This window comes from Gregarina niphandrodes (assembly GCF_000223845.1).
Source record: "Gregarina niphandrodes unplaced genomic scaffold scaffold00023, whole genome shotgun sequence".
NCBI lineage: Eukaryota > Apicomplexa > Conoidasida > Eugregarinorida > Gregarinidae > Gregarina > Gregarina niphandrodes.
The window spans coordinates 154,724-171,468 of record NW_011645792.1 but is presented as its reverse complement, the minus strand read 5'-3'; the positions used below and the strand labels follow the sequence as shown (position 1 = coordinate 171,468).

Genomic DNA, 16,745 nt, shown 5'->3' with positions numbered 1-16,745 from the left:
GGGGGGGGGGGGGGGGGGGGGGGGGGGGGGGGGGGGGGAGTGCAGTAGTGTGGTAGTAATCAGGCGGAATTAAAAGATGGTGACTGAATCGAGGAAATGACTGAATCGAGGAAGAGGGGCGGGAATGATGGATGTGTACATATCTTCTGTCTTTTCTTTGACTATCTTGGTGACGTTCTTGATGATCTTGGAGAAATCGAAGTTGCTGGGCGTCCGTCCACCCCCTTCGCGCATCAAGGAGAATAAAAAGACTTAAAAAGTTGTTCATTGTGAAGGCGGAGGAGGCTGGGCCGCGGACATGAGCTCTTGTCTATAAGCGTGGGACACTTGGGATATAGTGTGGCATTGGCCACAACGGACATAGTTGATTCCGTAGGGGGCGAGATTGGTTGTGGAGCACATCGAACATAACATAGACAGCACTCTCCCGCCTACTTGATTCTTCTGCTGAACTGCATTCATCGTGCTGCAAGAGAAACACTGCACATACTGCGCTCCGGCATCGTACTCCAGTAATTTGCCGCAAGCATGACACTGCAACCTGGCTTTCGCTTGATAGGGCTGGTACCCCCCATAACTCTCCATCATCTAACAGAACATCATCGTAAAAACCTGTGGTACCGTGCACAGAGAACATGTTGTGAACTGCAACCCATCAAAGCCTTACAGGGTTCATTTCCCTGTCCATTTTTAACCGGGAAAAATAGGATGGTTCAATTTTTCATCGACGATCTTGAAGTATTCTTCCCCTATGACCACGTCTACCCTGAACAGTATGCGTATATGCGACAATTGAAGGTAAATACCGGATTCACCTGTTTTGAAACGCAGCGAAAATATGTGTGCACACGCGTGTGCGCGCACAAAACAAATAGGAATGGAACACAGTTACGTGCTAGGCAACCTTAGATGCACACGGTCATGGAGTGTTGGAGATGCCGACTGGAACGGGGAAGACAGTGGCGTTAATGTCCCTAATATCTAGTTATCAATTAGAGCACCCAGAAGTGGAGAAGTTCTTTTTCTGTACACGTACAGTTGCAGAAATGGAGAAAGCATTGATAGAGCTTCGAGGAGTCCTCCGGTACCGGTTAAATGACTTGTTACAGAGAGAAGACAGACGAGCGGAGCGGGCGAATGTTTTGGCTTGCGCCTTGTCGGCCAGGCGAAATTTATGTGTTCACCCGATTATTTCGCGAGAAGGTGATCGTGACAAAATCGATGAGTCGTGCCGGCAGCTAACTGCGCCCTGGGTACGAAATTCTCACGGCGAGAACGCTGGAGATCTGGAAGAAATGTTTCAAAATGTCAATGACTGCCGGCTGTGTCCCTGGTATGAGGCGTTAGACAGTGAGTGGAATGTTGAGTCGATGCCGGTGGATGTATATACAATCGAGGACTTGAAGAACTTCGGGTCCACAGGAAAGAATCCGATATTGGATGAAGAAACAACGAATCTGAGAAGGCTCCGTGCAAAGTACGACGTCATAAGAATGGATGATGAGGAGGAGAGTCCCGGTCGAGTGAATACAAGATTCTGCAGCTACTTTGCGTCGAGAAGGATGGCTCAGGCAGCCTCGGTGTTAATTTTGAACTATCAGTATGTGCTCGACCCACGAGTGTCTCAAGTGGCGTTTGGATCGAGCGGTCTGATGTCTGGGAAGGGGCAGGTTTTGGCAAATCGCTTCGCTAAGAAGGACGCAGGGGAAACCTCTAGGGCTGCGGATCCCTGGGTTATTGTTTTCGATGAGGCACATAATATCGACAACGTGTGCATAGAAGCTTTATCCATCAACTTAAGTGTGCTAGATGTAGAGAAGGCCAGAGTCAATGTCAGAAGGCTTCAGAAGCTAATAGCGGAAAAGAAAGTGCATGACCAGCAGTCGCTCCGCACGGAGTTGGAGCAGATGATTAGAGGGACTGACTCGGGATCGCAGATTACGGGATCACAGGTCACAGGCAATGGTGGGCGAGCAACAGATTTGACCCAGTCGGTGGTCAGAAACAACGAGTACGAATCGATGTTGCAAGAGCATATGGCCAGTCCTTTGTTGCCGAATGAGCAGCAGATGCTGGTAAATGCGTTGGTGCCGGGTAATATACGTAAGGCGGAATTATTTCTGATGAACATGCATGTGATAATAGTCTATTTGGACGACTATATTCGGCAATTTAAGGTGGTTACGGAAGGTCCGTTGAGTTTTTTGAAGAAGTTGGAGGAGAAGACAACGATTAGTAGTGATACGTTACAGCACTTTTATGAGCGGTTGAAGAATTTATTTATTAGCTTGCAGGTCACTGATATCCGTGAGTATATGCCTTTGACTAAGATAGCTGATTTTTGTACACTCGTGTCTACTTATTGGAAAGGATTTGTACTAATTACGGATCCTTATCCGGAGGCTCCTGGAATATATGACCCGATTACTCAGTTATGTTGTGTGGATAGTTCGTTGGCAATGAAGCCGGTGTTGGAGAAATTTCAGTCAGTGGTATTAACGTCGGGTACGATATCACCATTATATTTGTATCCTCGATTATTAGGTTTTCAGCCGGTGGTAACTCAGTCATTTCCTATGTCGTTGGATCGGAAGTGTATTTGTCCGATGGTTGTGGGTAAAGGACCAGATCAAATTCCTTTATCGAGTGCATATGAATTACGTGAGGATGCCGCAGTGGTTCGCAACTATGGTCGGTTATTAACGGAATTTGCAAGGACGGTGCCTGATGGTATTGTATGTTTCTTCACGTCTTACCAATATATGGAGTTGATCATTTCTAAGTGGTATAAGACAGGGGTGATTAATGAGTTGATGAGATATAAGCTATTACTAATGGAGACCAAGGATATTGTGACAACCACACTTGCGCTTGATTCATATAGGAAGTGTTGTGATAACGGTCGAGGAGCTATTTTCTTTTCAGTGGCAAGAGGTAAGGTAGCGGAAGGAATTGATTTTGATCGTCATTATGGTCGATGTGTGATGCTCTTCGGGGTACCCTTCCAGTACACCTTAAGCAAGGTGCTTAAAGCACGACTTGAGTTCATGAAGGAAACCTATAAGGTACCAGAATCCGAATTCTTATCATTTGACGCCATGAGACAAGCGGCCCAATGTATAGGACGCGTCATCAGATCCAAGACCGATTATGGACTCATGGTCCTTGCAGACTACCGATATGGACGCGCCGATAAACGGAAGAAATTGCCAGAGTGGGTGCTAGAATGTCTGGACCCTCACCACACAGCCCTTAGCGTCGATGTCGCTGTCCAGGTAGCCCGCGACTTTTTGATCGAAATGTCGCAGCCTTACCAAATCTCCATGCGGTCACGACTCGATTTTGACGCCCTACAGAAACTACACAAGCTGACCACCCGAATCAAGCAGAAACAGGACGTCAAGAATGAAACAGAACAAGAGGCCGTTGTCAAGGACCAACCACAGGACATCAAACCAGCCACCACCAAGCTCTAGGCTCTGTGCAAGCTCTAGGCTCTGTACAATCCTTTCTTGCTGCAAGTCGTTTTATAGCTGCCGCGTTCGAGGTCGGAGTGTGTAGGGGACGAATCGTTGGGGGTTCGGACCGTGGGTCAAGTCATCAGGTCATGATGGGGAACTGAGGGTCAATATCCAACAGGAAAACGGCAGTAGACGGTCCGGTGAACCCATGAGAGGTTTGCCGTGCAAGGGGAACCAGTCTGACTTGGGGTCCGCGAGAAAGACCTGACTAATCGTGGCGTCCGAGTCGGTTTTCGTTCGTTGTTGGCTCATTGATTGGGGGATCACTGGTTGGGTCTTCTTGGCTCAAGTAGTGTTATGAAATATGGTGTCGTGGGATACGGCGTATATCGTTTCCCTAGCTAACTATCTAAATTTTATTGGCTCTTGTCTGGTCATGACCCGGGCCCGTATCGGGTGTAGTCGGTGCTGTTTGGGTTCCGTTCCAGCGTGGCGTCGGCACGACGGAGGCTGTGGGTTGTCGGACAAAGTTCTCCTGTTTGCATGTCTTACATCGGCTTTGAAGTCTGCGGACCTTGCTTTTGAGCCGGAGCCAGAAGAGGCCGATACGAAGCCTGGTCTTTTCGCAATGCGCCAAATACTCACTCCTCTTTTTGCCAGCCTTCTTCGAAAGCCGTTGGCACAACCGGGAATTACACGTACCGGCGTCAGCCCCTAAGGAAAGACCAATACGGACCGGAATAACAATGTGGTACCAAAGCCAGCACGTTCGTAATAGCACGTCGCACCAAAAGGGGTAGTTGGAATCTACTGGCGGATGTCGGGGAGTGCACGTGAGCGATCATTTCGGGGACAACAACTGCGGGATAATCAGGGGACAATCAGGGAAACACACTATAAGTGTGTGCGCGGCTATGGTCCGCGTGCGAAGTCCGTGTGCGTGCAACAATAGTGCAGCTTGAGTCACGTGCCTCAAGTGCCAGATAGAGGATGCGGTTCATGTAGCTGAGACGCACGTCCCCATACCTGCCACCAATTCATGGGCCGCTGATTCCGAGATTGGGTCGTAGCCGAGTCGGGCTCTTAGCTGATCGGGCGTGTTTGTGTACCAGCTGGTTCAAGTGAAGTGCACGGTGGCGTCTCGGTGGTAGTTGTCTCAAACCGTATATATTCGCTTCCTCTGCCGGCGGCAAGCATGGGGTCTTTAAAATTATAAAAGTGCGAAATGGAGTCTTCGCGTAAGTGTACTTTACTTCGTGGGGCGGCGTCTCACGCAGTTTTGACGCCCAAGGAGGTCCGGCCCACACACAGGAGGTCCGGCGGCCCACACACAGGAGGTCCGGTGGCCGACACACAGGAGGTCCGGTGGCCCGTGTGTGCATCGCGCGTGGTTCCGGAGCTTCTGAGAGCTTGGAAAGTGGGCGGGAGGATGCGCTCGGGAGCGTGGTTGTCCTTGGGGGGATGTGCTCGGTGTTCGTGTTCGTGTGCGCTGCGTCATAATGTGTTTGCCCGTAGAGATGACATATAGCAGAGAGGAATTATTGTCAGCGTTTCGACTATACGAGTGTCCGGAAGGATTGCGGGCTCATGCGGCGGTTTACTCGGAGGTGCCGGCGGAGCCGGAAGTGTTGAATGCTCCCGCAAGCCTGAGTCAGGCAGTGTCAACTGCGACGACGCGGCCGAAACGTACGTTGTCGGAGTTGGCGAGTAAGGTGCGCGGTGCTCCATTGGCGGCGTCGGCGGGGTCGGCGTCGAACGCCGGAGGTCGGGTTATGACGCGGGGTGCACCTGCGGCGGCGAAAACGGCGTTTTCCAGGACCGCGTGGCCGAGTAGCGGGGAGCAGCCAGTGACGAACAACCGGTTCACTTCGCTGGAGAACTGGGCGAGTCGCAGTCGATTGTCGCGCGCAGCAAATAGTTACGACAAACCAGGCTTCGACAACAAGGCGACAACGTTCGACCGCGGTGAACGTGCGGAGTGCGAAGAGCTGATAGCCGAGGAAGACGTGGACGCCTTGCGGCGGTCGATCGTGCGGTGGTCGGACGGCCGGCCGTTGTACATGGTGGCATACCACGAATTGCTGCCGTTAGCCGACAAGTGTGCGGGAAAGCTAAACATGACACGCGGTGCTGGTCAAAATGTGGACGCTGTACAGCAACGCAAGTTCTTTGAGCAGTATGAGGCACATGTGGCGGACTTGTATAATGAATTTGCGCGACATAAGAAATTGCGTCTGCCTGAACCAGCGAACCAGGCGTTGCGTCTCACGCCAGAGTCAAGTGTTGCCTTGTGGCCTACCTTCCGCGAGCTGTTTTTGCAAACTGAAGAGATCTTGCAGCTCCTCTCTCTTTGGGAAACTTCATTGCTGAAGAAAACTGCCCCCCTGAAGAAGCCGATAATGTGGGAATACCTCGACCCACAAAATCATGTCCAGGGCCCCTTTAGTAGCGCCAAAATGAATGAATGGTTCCGAGGAGATTTCTTCCCTCCCACACTACCCATACGAGTATGCGGTGCTCAACGGTTTGCTCCCCTCGTTGACGTCTACCCTCCAAGCTCCGCTAGTCCGCCCTTTCTCTCGCCCCCTCCCGACCGCTTCCTCGACCAAACTGACCTTCTCGAGAAACCCTACGCCGACCCAGCCGCCTACGCTCAGGCGGCCGCTAAAAGCCCACCCAGCATCCAGCACATTAATGACGACCACCGACCCCAAATGATTCCTGGACGACCAAATGACTCCGCAACCTCACCGGCCGCCGTGACAATGGCCACCGCCATGACTGACACGGCACTGGCCCCACAACCGCCGACAACAAAGCCGTCGCCGTCACCTGCCTCGGCGACTGCCGTCTACCGAGCCCCGAACCCCTTCCAAGACATGCCTCTCCGAGACGTTCCTCTTCGAGACGTTCCTCTCCGAGACGTTCCTCTCCGAGACGTTCCTCTTCGAGACGTTCCTCTTCGAGACGGCCGTCTTCGGGACGATTCTCTTCGAGGCGTGCAGGACGTATCCCCTGTTTCGAATACACGCGAACAAGAAGTGGCTGACGAAGGAGTGGCACGCGAAGGAGTGGCACGCGAAGGAGTGGCTCACGAAGGAGCGACTCACGAAGGAATGACTCGAGAGCTGACGCAGGACATCGAGGCCGCAAAGCAGGAGGAAGAGGAGTTGTTGCGTAGGCACGAGTTGGACGTGTTGAAGCGGATGGAGTTGCAGCGTCGGCAGGAAGAGGTGCGGTTGGCAAAGGAGAAGAAGTTGCGCGAGGCAGCACGCGTGCGCGAAGAAGAGGCGACGAACCGTGTGGCGGCTGCAATCCGCGAACAGCAGCAGCGGGAGGTATTGGAGGCGCAGTGGCGTGTCGAGGCGCAAAGACAGCGTGAAGCGCGTGAGGCGAAGTTGTTGGCTGAGAAGAATGCGCTCGACTCTTTAGTATACAATGACAACACGGCAGCGAAGCCGCCGATGCGATGGAAACAGCCGGTGCCGGCTGTTTCACCCGACGACGCCGAGACAGGGCCCAGCATCGAGGAGTCCAGACGACTGCCGCCTCAGACCGCTACGGCCTCCGCGGAAGGCTCTGACTGGCGGAAAAAGGTTGGTCGTAAAAAGTCCAAGCGACTTGAAGACGTGCTTACGCCTGCTCCAAAGAGCGTTTGGCAACTGCCCACGCGCGACGTCCCAGCCTCCTCCTCCATCTGGTCCGATGAACCCTCCATTGACGTCGCCGCACACATCACCAGCCCCGCACACACATCCTCCAACCTCTCCGGCTCCGGCGCAGGAGGTAGCATCGGCGGAGACACCAGCATGGCCCAGGCCTTAAGTAACCAACCCGGACTAGGCACTGTGGTCCAGCCCAGCACCTCGCCGACTGCTGTTCCGGCGAGTGTCGCTCGCGCGGCCGCACAGACCAGTCCGCCGGCAGCTTTTCCGTCCGCGCTGCGAGTCCAAGCGGCCGTTAAGCCGACCTCAACCAAGACTCAGCCGGTGAAGGCCCCGCCAGCCGTCGGGAAACCGGTCACCCCGGCGAAGCCCGTTACGACTGCCAAGGCCGTCCAGAAACTGCCCCCGAAGGCCACCCCCACCATTGTCCACAGCAGCACCGTTTCCGCCGTACCCGGCCCGGTCCCCGGCGCGCCTGCGGACCGCAAGGTCTCTGCCACCAGCGCCACTGTCCGCTCCAACAGCTCGGACGACGCGCGAGGCAATATCAAGGACCTCTGTGCCCACTACCAAATCGAGCTCGACCCGGACTTCATTACCATGCTCATCGGAATGCCTGTAACACACACTCCCCCACACCCGTCCTGTGCACATACACGCACACACGGTCTCGTCACCAGACCTTTCTGGTAACCCAGACACTGGTCTCGACCCTGGGTCTGACTTGAGGGTCCGTTGGTATTTATATATCCTTGCAGGATATCGACTCAATTAAATCGTTCCTCTCGGATAACCTCCCGCACATGGACGAGAGCAGGGTTTCTGAGTTCTCTGACGCGTTCTGGGACGTGGTGAGGAACCCGTTCCAACCTGTGTCCAACAAACGCGGGCAGTCTCGCAGGAAATAGTTACGTTGTGTCTTTCTTTTTTTCCGCTCCCTTTTATAACGGCCGCCGGTATGCCTCCTAACGTCATCAACTCTCTCATCTCCAAGCAGACGCGAAAAGCGCTCCTTGACTACCTCATGAAGGGTAGGTCCACACACTGGAGCAGCGGGCTGCAACGGGAAGAGCGTGTATAACCCACACAGTGTGCGGAACACACTGTGCGGCACAAAGCGGTGGTGAAATGTTCTTTCTGTAGAGGGCACAATTGTGGTGAAAAAGGACTACAAGCTCCCCCAGCATGAGGAGACTGGGTTGCAGAACCTCCACGTCATGATGATGATGCGTTCGCTGACGTCTAGGAACTACGTGACGGAGGTGTACAACTGGAGGTACCTCTACTACGTGTTGACTCCGGAGGGCATCGAATATATCCGTCAGGAGTTGCAGTTGCCTGCCGGACCCATGCCAGCCACTTACGCCGTTAAGGTTCGTGCTCCCCGCACTGACCGTGACCGTCCCCCTCGCCGCAACTTCGAACGCCGTGGTGAATTCGACCGCCGTGAGCCTCGCGGTGATTTCGAACGCCGTGGTGAGTTCGACCGTCGTGAGCCCCGTGGCGAACGTCCCGTGGAGTCCCAGGCTGCCTGAAGCTAATTCAACGTCGTTTTTTACACATGAACAAAAGTAATGGCGGTCGCCACATTTGAGGTCATCCAATTCAGTGCTCCGAACGCTCCTCGTATCTACACACCGGCCGGTAGCTTCACCGGCACGCGCCACGTACCCACCTACGGCGGACCAGACCCAGACCCTGACCCCGACCTGGACGACGGAGACTTGGACAAGAACGCAGACGAGGAGTCATTGGAATCCGGCTCTTCCCGGGACCCCATCAGGACCAGGTGGCCCTCCCAGGTGATACGGTTCGCCGCAAACCAAGACTACAATCCAGACGCCACTCACTCCGTGGCCCTAGCCTGCATCTACGACCGGCACGTAGCAATTGTGTACCCCACCCAAGACTTGGCCAACTCTTGCGGGCTCAACAGAACTAAGTCGGCCACGACCACCTGTATCCCCCCCCTTGGACTCCCTACCGTTGGACACCATTTCGGCATGACCGGTCCCAACCACGGCAACCACGGAACAAGAGGCAGCCACGGAGCAAGTGGCAGTCGTGGAACAAGTGGCAGTCGTGGAACAAGTGACAGTCGTGGAGCAAGTGGTAGTCGTGGAGCAAGTGGCAGCCGTGGAACAAGTGGCAGCCCTGCAGCAGGTGGTAGCCAGCGGGTGACTGGTCACTGTTTCGTGAAGTGCGCCAGTGGGCACTCTCTCGCTGTGCCCGCCGTAGGGAAGGTGTGGGACACGAGTTGGTATTTTTGCGCACCGGAGGACACACGACTGGAGTATGTAAGCCATACCGAACAATTGGTTAGTTTCCGAGTTCTCACAGAGGACGGATCTCCTATATGTCTTGCCGAGAAATTTAATCATCCTATTCAAGACGGTCATACTATTCAGGACCGCCATACTATTCAAGATGGTCATCCTATTGTAGATGGCCGACGTATTGCAGAAGGTCATCCTATTCTAGATGGTCATCCTATTACTGGTGGTCATGCCACTGGTGTTCCAAGTAACTCTGTTCCCAATCGTCACGACTCGGATGCTCGTGCAGCCCCCGTCAATTCTTTGCCCGGTCGGCAGACGGTTCCGGGTTATTCATCGCACGTCGTGGACAGTTCCACTTTCAGTGGGAGTACGACTGCAGACGGGCAGCGACGCGACAGCGTGAGTGTGTGTTGTGATGACGCCCACGGAGTCACGTGTCGGCATGGACTCGAACGCGGGAGCTTGTGCTCGGCGAACGAAAATGGGTATAGTTTCCTGCTGCTTGTGGTGGACTTGGCTTCGCTCTCGTGGTATCTCCACCCAGGATCCTTTCCAATCAAGAATTTAATGGTGTTCAGGGTTCCGCTGGGGTACAACTTTGCGACGGATATAGATATCTTCTCGAAGAAACCCACCGCCATACTGGCTACGAGCACACGTGTGTTTAAGGCTTCGTTTACGGACCTCGGAACGGCCGAGATCAGCCCGAATGGGCACAGCGGACGACACTTCATAATGACCAGAGAACCTCAGCTACTTTATTCCGAATCGAAAGACATCATCTCCATCAAAGCCATGGGAGATAAGCTGTTTTGGTGTCTGGAGGACTGTCTACGCATCATGGATGTCAATTCCTTGGCCAAAATTGGCTACGCTAAACTCCGAGATAAAGAGAGGGAGCAAAACCTCGCTTCAAGTTTCCAGCCGGATGTCGGTCACGTGCGAAGGCCTGAAGCGAGGTTCATAGTGTGCGAGAAGGAGAAAATATTCGTAGTGACCGAATCGGGGATTTGTGCGCATTTGAGACTGTTGAAAAAGTCGGGCACGAACATGCAAACGGTTACAGTCGCTCAAGTACTGAGCAGAGGTTCTCTTCACTACGAAGATTCGCAAATTCTCAACGTTATAAACTGCTACCCTAGAGGTCATGAACAGCTAGTTGTCCTATGGCAAGGACCGCAAGACTCAGTTTGGGGTGGCATGTGTGAGTAAGGCAAGCACTCCATTTGTCCCGGTTCTGCTGAGTTATCATTCCGGTCTTTTTGTAGCTTCAATGGTAATATAATTGCTCAGTATCAGTTGACCAAGGATACCTCAATCTGCCAAGAGTTTGACGCGATGTGCTTTGTGAATCGTCATGAGTTGGCCAGATACAAGCATCTCACAGCGTCGGAACAGCTCTTAATCAACGTAAGCCTGAGCATAAGCTCTGATGTCCCCTCTAATTTCAGTTGAGAAGGCTGGTCTGCAAAGATCTACAGCTGGATCCTCCGCCCGTCGACCAGGTTACCGCAGCACTAAGAACTGGAAAGCAACTACTATTGTCTGACGGTGATGACGTGGAACATTGCGAAGAATTAGCTGAATATCTTCACGTCATCCAAAATGGATGTATCATGCTAGATATAAATGAAATTACAGGTTTGAAGCGGTTCCACGTTATCAGTGGTACCCTTATAGCCCTTGGCCGAGACCGCTACAAAATTGAAGGTAAGGACATGGTGAGGTACTTATGTAAATATCAAGAAGTCTATACTGTCGTATTATTGATTGACGTAAGACCATTTGCTTGAACTATAACCATGCTCTTTCAGTTGTATCACAGATTTAAAAGAAGACTTGACTGGCATAGGATCTATAAATACTTTAACGGTGCTCAATGGTCCATCGGAGCGTTGTTATGCTGCCATTTTGAGTTGCTAGAGCGTAAGATTTTAGGTGATGCGCGCGTTTGTCAAAATGACGCGCGCGTTTGTCAAAATTTTATAAACGCTTTGGTATCAATTGATGCGGAGATCTACGTCAAAGGTATCCGGCTGAGGACTCGTTCTACGTCAATGGGTAGTCTGAACGGTAGTCGACCCAGCTTGACCCGAAACGGACCAGGACATAAAGCAATTTTGACGGACGGTACTTCAGTAATGTATCATTTGGTTCAAGTGTTATGTAGGTGGCCTGAAGTCTTGGGTTTGGTGAGCCGGTGTTTGTCTTCGGTGGAAAAGACTAAAGCGTACTGCATTGCTATATGTAGCTGGGTTGACGCAATCAACGCATCCCTGGACGACGTGCGTCCTTTACCAGATGAGCTGGTTCGGATGTTGGCGGACCCGGAGCTAAAGCACGTGTGTCTGTCGCCTCCGAAGGAGACAAACGGGCCGTTACTTTATCTGCAAAGCATTAAGCGCAGCAGTCACTTGTACACCTGTCAGATGATAAAGCAATGCTTGGTGTACCCGCAGCACGATGACTTCTCCGCAGTACCGCGAGACAGCCTGGAAGTGGTGGTGAGGAAGCGAGATAGTATCGGGAGCAGTAACAATCTGGGAGACAGCACAGCGGACGATTGGGGCGGCAACACTCTTACGGATGACTTGGACTCAACCGACTTGGGGGGGGATTCAGCGCGGAAAGGGGGCTGCCTGCTGCCGAATGAAGGCAGCGTCCAGACGCGGTACCCGATATACAAGGGCCTGCAAAAGGGAGCAAACAGGACGGGGCAGCTATTACGTTCGTTAGTTCTCCCATGCGTGGACTCGCCGGGACGGGCAGCGGGACTTGGATCTGGAGCAGGAGGTGAAGCGGTAGTGGAGACTAGCGCCAAGTCTAGACACCCGTCGGCGGGGTGCAATCTGGCTTTGCCTCGTGCGACGGTGGTGGCTTTGATTTGTTTTGAGGTACTGGCGGAGCCGTTTTGGTGGTCGGCGGCGCATGTAGAAGCTGTGAGCAGGAGTGAGGTGGCAAAGAGTTTGCTCGCTGCGTATATCTGTAGTGCATTGGCTGCGGCTGACCCGTACTTTACGGAGCGTTATTCACGACGTTCAGTAAGCGACTCTGAGTGTTTCGCCAAGTTATTTTGCGAAGACGGCGGTGATCTTTCGCCGTCGGGAGGACGATTTCCTGCTGCCCGTGACTCGGCTGGTCGCGACCGGAGCGGGTCTCTGACGCGTCAAGAGTTGTGTGAGCGCGAGCAATCGCCAAAACTTATGTTGCTGGAATGCTGCAAACACGCGTGTGGTGAGGAGCGCTTTTCAGCCCGGTCCCGACGTCGCGCGTCCTTTACCGACTTCAACCAACTTCGCCGCGCACCGTCGCTACCGCGGCAAAGACGCATGTCTTGTGCTCCCGGCGCGGCCTTACCTGGCGGCGTGCTCAGTGCAGGGCCAGGCGGAGTTCTACATGCTGGAGTAGTGCTCAGTGATAGAGTATCGGACAAGGTCACTGGTTCAGTTAGGACGACCCGTGAACCCACGACCTTGGACCTGCTTTGCGATTCCGCCGGCAGTTCCGTCTGCCGTGGGTTCACGGGATCCGAAGCGCAGTTTCTGCGAGCGGGCGGCTACCTCGCTCTAGCAAGTTGGGATCGCATCCATTTCGGGCCGGCACAGGCGCTGAGTCTCTGCTGCTTCGCTATACGACTGGGTTTGTTGAGCACCGTCTTCGACAACTTGCTTGAACGCGGTCTCCTGCTCTGGGCAGGGGCCGTCCTCGTTTTCGGTGAACTCAACCGTCTCAATGACTACATGCAACGTGCCCAAGAACTCGGCTGCGCCTGCCACTCCTGCTCACACATCGACTTCTCGCTCAACCACGACGGCGCTCTCCGACAGGCACGCTGCGCCCTACGACTTGGCTCACTTATTACCGCCGTCATCGAAAACGAACTGCCCGTACTCTCTTGGGAAAGCGAACTGGTCCACGCCTGTTCTCCCAATCCCGCCATGGCCGTCCAACGCTTCTTCCTCAAACACCTCACCTATCTCGAGCACGCTCGCATCCCTCCACAATGGCTGGTAAACATCCCCACACATCCCTACAACCCTGGTAGCCACACCAACCAGAAGGACTACCTCTAAACACTACCAACAGGGCGGGTCGCCACAAGTTCCTTATCAGGCTCTCGAAGGCTTAAGCGAAGTTCTGGGAATATCCTGGTCTCCCTTCGGACCCGTCAAGAAACTGACCACTGTCATGCAAGTAAGACACCACTCTGAGATAGTGAACAACTTCATGGCGTGTATTATGGCGGAGTCCATCGGCGGAGTCCATCGGAGTGTGTCTTTTAGTCCATCCATAATGTGAGTCAGTTTATCAAAAATGATGATGAAGACTCTCCCACCACGGTTCCGTTTGTGCACCTGACGGAGAGCTGAATGTCGCTGGCATCTATGCAGCTGAATTGGCAAGCGATGGGTCAGGGGCTGCAGGCAGGCACTTAGTCGAGCTGCCAGAGGAGCACTTGACCTTCTTCGGTGGCGGCTGCGACGCAGGTGATATCTGCCCAGGGGAAGAGTCGGAGGTCGCAGATGACTGACCTTTGGGTGAAGAGTGAGTCGGTGACTTCACCACTTCGGCATTCGACCATGCGGATACAGTCCTCACTGCTGGCAGCAACGAGCTTGACATCAGTTGTTCGGTCTGTCCAAGCGAGTTGCGTGAGAGGTCCGTTGGTGTTGAGTATGTGGCTCCAGTCGTTCATGGAAAGGTTGGCGAGGTAGATATGGCCTTCGGAATCGCCGGCGGCGAGATAGATGGCACCCCCGAAGAACTGTTGGGTGGAGGGCGGTGAGAAGCGCACAGTCTCCACGGCGGAACGGGCCTTGAGTTTCTTGACTACCGTCCCTGCGTCGTAGTTGACGACGACGACTTGGCCTGAGACGCAGCCACAGAGTGCGACACGTTGTTCTTCGCGCACGTCCAAAGCTAGGACACCGCAGGCGGCGGGTTCGCCTTCGTGCTGCGCGTTCAGTTCCTCCGGGTCCACATGGCAAACTTTAATGCGTGCCAAACACTCTGCACTCGTCGGCTCCCAAACATACAGGAAACCGTCCGCACCCGCAGTCAGGCAATGGAACTTGCGCTCACCGGCAGACACGAAGCGCGCGCAACTCACACGTCCTTTATGCCCCGTAAAACACGCCACGAACCCCTTGAGCGCGTGCCACACGTAACACGTCCCGTCCGAACAGGCACCTAACAATGCCAACGAGCCCGGTGCGAAACAAATATCCTCTATCTCGCTACTGCCCTCCAACGTATTCACCAGCCTCACCGGCGACATCGACGGCTGTATACTCGTTGGTGTCTGTATTCCCGTTGGCGTCTGTATTCCCGTTGGTGTCTGTATTCCCAATGGCGTCTGTATTCCCGTCGGCGGCTGTATTTCCGTCGGCGGCTGTATTCCCGATGGCTGCTGTATTCCCAATGGCTGTTCCAGACTGTAGATTGAGACCTTGCCGTCCAGACCTGAGGCTGCCGCGTATTTGCCGTCACTCGTAAGCGTAATTTTGTTCACTGAGTCCGTGTGCACCTTGGACAGTCCGCTGGCGACTTCGGAGATGACGCCGTGCAACATCCCCCCCTCATCCAAATTCGTTTCCTGCGACAGAGCTAACACGTACAATACCTCGTCTCCACCGCCCGCCAAGATCAAGCCCGGCGCCGGCGAGTCAATCGAATACACGCCTGCGTTGTCTGTGGCCTCGCACGTCCAACTGTACTCAAACATCCGCCCGCTATCTTCCTCTTCTTCGTCCATCGCTCCTGAAACCTCAGATTCTGACTCCGCCTCCTCCTTGTCACGGTGGCCCTCATCAGGATTCCCCGACTCTGACACCGGAGTACGCTCATTCATTTTTCCCCCCAAATATGCACGACCCGGCCTAGTCTAATAACTCCCCCCGCAACCGCACGGCAGGCCTGCCCCACCAGAAGCTGGCGGTGGTGGCGTCAATAAACTTACTTGCGCCAGGTGGACCTGCGCCAGGTGGGCCTGCGCGTACATTTTTAACGATTCTTTAGAACATGATTTGGATGTGGCGTTGTGTGTTGTTCATCGTAGTGTTTCTCGCGACCGAGACACTAGCGGGTCATACTCCAGACATCGTGGTGATCGGGGAGGGCCAAGTATCAGGAGTGGCTGACGGAATGTCGGTATACCTTTCTGTCGGTTCTGTAAACGAAGAAATGGGTGCGGCGAAGAGTGCTGTGAATTCGATATTGAATGACCTGGTGACGGTACTGAACAGCTATGGAGCGGAGTACGACTTAGGCGGTCTGCAAGTTAGGGAGGAAACGGATTGGAACACAAGGAAGAGGCTCGGTGTTACAGTCGAACAGAGCATGGTGGTAAAGGTTACAAAAGGTAGCCAGGACCCTGCCCGCAGCGAGGACGCTACTCAGAAAGTGTCTACGGCCCAGGAAGTTTCGGCTCTGATGATTGAGGATATACTATCAGTTCCCTCATCTGAGAGCATACGGATACAGTCCGTGGGCCCCTATTTAGGTGACGCCGAGTCTGCAAAACAGGACGCGCTTGCCAAAGCCACGCAAAATTGCATCGATCGCGGCATGGTCATTGCGAAAGTCTTCAATCGGAGCCTGGACCTTGGAGACGTGCGTGTTGAAATGCTGCACGACGAAGGGTTTTCCACCTTCCGATCTACGCTCGAGACTAGCAGAGCTCCGGCAAGTCTGGGCACCTCAGATGCTGTCACCATTTCGGCTCGAGTCAAATGTACCTTTGACTCCTGAAGGTGGAGAGCACTCACTGTATGCAACCAAAACAACTTTCATCAACAGCGGCGCTTCCAATGTAGATAGGTGTGTGCTGAAAGGGATAGGTTTGGATACATGAGTAAAGGGGAACACACTGGAACTGGGAAATGTGTTGTGCCCAGCCAGCCCATTGAGGGATCAGAGCTTCTTTCGCAACGTCGTTTTGCCTTGGAGCGAAACGTGGTCAATCACAAAACAAACCCACGTGAAGGGCTGCATATCGGTTCCATGTAATGTGCCAGCGGGCACACCCCGTTGGTCGCCGTCGCCGTCGTTGTCATTTGCCAGGCTGGGGTCCTGGACAGGCATTTTTACCTGCAGTTGGAAGAGGGAATTGAGTGAACACAGAGCCGTAAACCTTGAGGACTTGCGACAGATACACTTGGGACTCTCGCGGAATTCAGCCAAGTCATGAAAGGAGCGTCCACCGGTCCTCGAGAAACAGTTCAACATTAGTTGGTGAAAAGAACATTCAGCCCTCGAATCATAACTATCAGAACTACCACACCTCCGTGCACTATCCCAACCGGGTTTGTCCCGTGGTCACGCTTTTTGTNAGGCTGCCC

General features: G+C 53.7%; 7 protein-coding genes across 7 annotated transcripts; 5 read left to right on the top strand and 2 right to left on the bottom strand.

Moving 5' to 3' along the window:
- Positions 1 to 84: 84 nt before the first annotated feature.
- GNI_106420 (hypothetical protein) lies at positions 85 to 234 on the bottom strand (the record flags this gene model as incomplete). Its single annotated transcript, XM_011133077.1, has 1 exon — positions 85 to 234. A coding segment is annotated over one exon (150 nt), but the record flags the coding sequence as incomplete, so codon positions are not given.
- A 474-nt stretch (positions 235 to 708) lies between these two features.
- On the top strand, positions 709 to 3,476 carry GNI_106410 (DNA repair helicase; the record flags this gene model as incomplete). The annotated part of the gene is made up of 2 exons (XM_011133076.1): positions 709 to 798; positions 900 to 3,476. The coding sequence occupies 2 exons, from the start codon at positions 709 to 711 to the stop codon at positions 3,474 to 3,476; spliced, it is 2,667 nt and encodes an 888-aa protein (XP_011131378.1).
- Positions 3,477 to 4,978: 1,502 nt separating this feature from the next.
- GNI_106400 (GYF domain protein) lies at positions 4,979 to 8,034 on the top strand (the record flags this gene model as incomplete). The annotated part of the gene is made up of 2 exons (XM_011133075.1): positions 4,979 to 7,744; positions 7,885 to 8,034. 2 exons carry the CDS (start codon positions 4,979 to 4,981, stop codon positions 8,032 to 8,034), a joined length of 2,916 nt encoding a protein of 971 aa, XP_011131377.1.
- A 50-nt stretch (positions 8,035 to 8,084) lies between these two features.
- GNI_106390 (putative 40S ribosomal protein S10) lies at positions 8,085 to 8,661 on the top strand (the record flags this gene model as incomplete). Its single annotated transcript, XM_011133074.1, has 2 exons — positions 8,085 to 8,157; positions 8,270 to 8,661. 2 exons carry the CDS (start codon positions 8,085 to 8,087, stop codon positions 8,659 to 8,661), a joined length of 465 nt encoding a protein of 154 aa, XP_011131376.1.
- Positions 8,662 to 8,700: 39 nt separating this feature from the next.
- On the top strand, positions 8,701 to 13,478 carry GNI_106380 (hypothetical protein; the record flags this gene model as incomplete). The annotated part of the gene is made up of 4 exons (XM_011133073.1): positions 8,701 to 10,613; positions 10,674 to 10,815; positions 10,857 to 11,180; positions 11,220 to 13,478. 4 exons carry the CDS (start codon positions 8,701 to 8,703, stop codon positions 13,476 to 13,478), a joined length of 4,638 nt encoding a protein of 1,545 aa, XP_011131375.1.
- A 359-nt stretch (positions 13,479 to 13,837) lies between these two features.
- Positions 13,838 to 15,406, bottom strand: GNI_106370 (putative WD domain, G-beta repeat protein; the record flags this gene model as incomplete). Its single annotated transcript, XM_011133072.1, has 2 exons — positions 13,838 to 15,289; positions 15,365 to 15,406. 2 exons carry the CDS (start codon positions 15,404 to 15,406, stop codon positions 13,838 to 13,840), a joined length of 1,494 nt encoding a protein of 497 aa, XP_011131374.1.
- A 182-nt stretch (positions 15,407 to 15,588) lies between these two features.
- On the top strand, positions 15,589 to 16,155 carry GNI_106360 (hypothetical protein; the record flags this gene model as incomplete). The annotated part of the gene is made up of 1 exon (XM_011133071.1): positions 15,589 to 16,155. One exon carries the CDS (start codon positions 15,589 to 15,591, stop codon positions 16,153 to 16,155), a length of 567 nt encoding a protein of 188 aa, XP_011131373.1.
- Between the last annotated feature and the right edge of the window lie 590 nt (positions 16,156 to 16,745).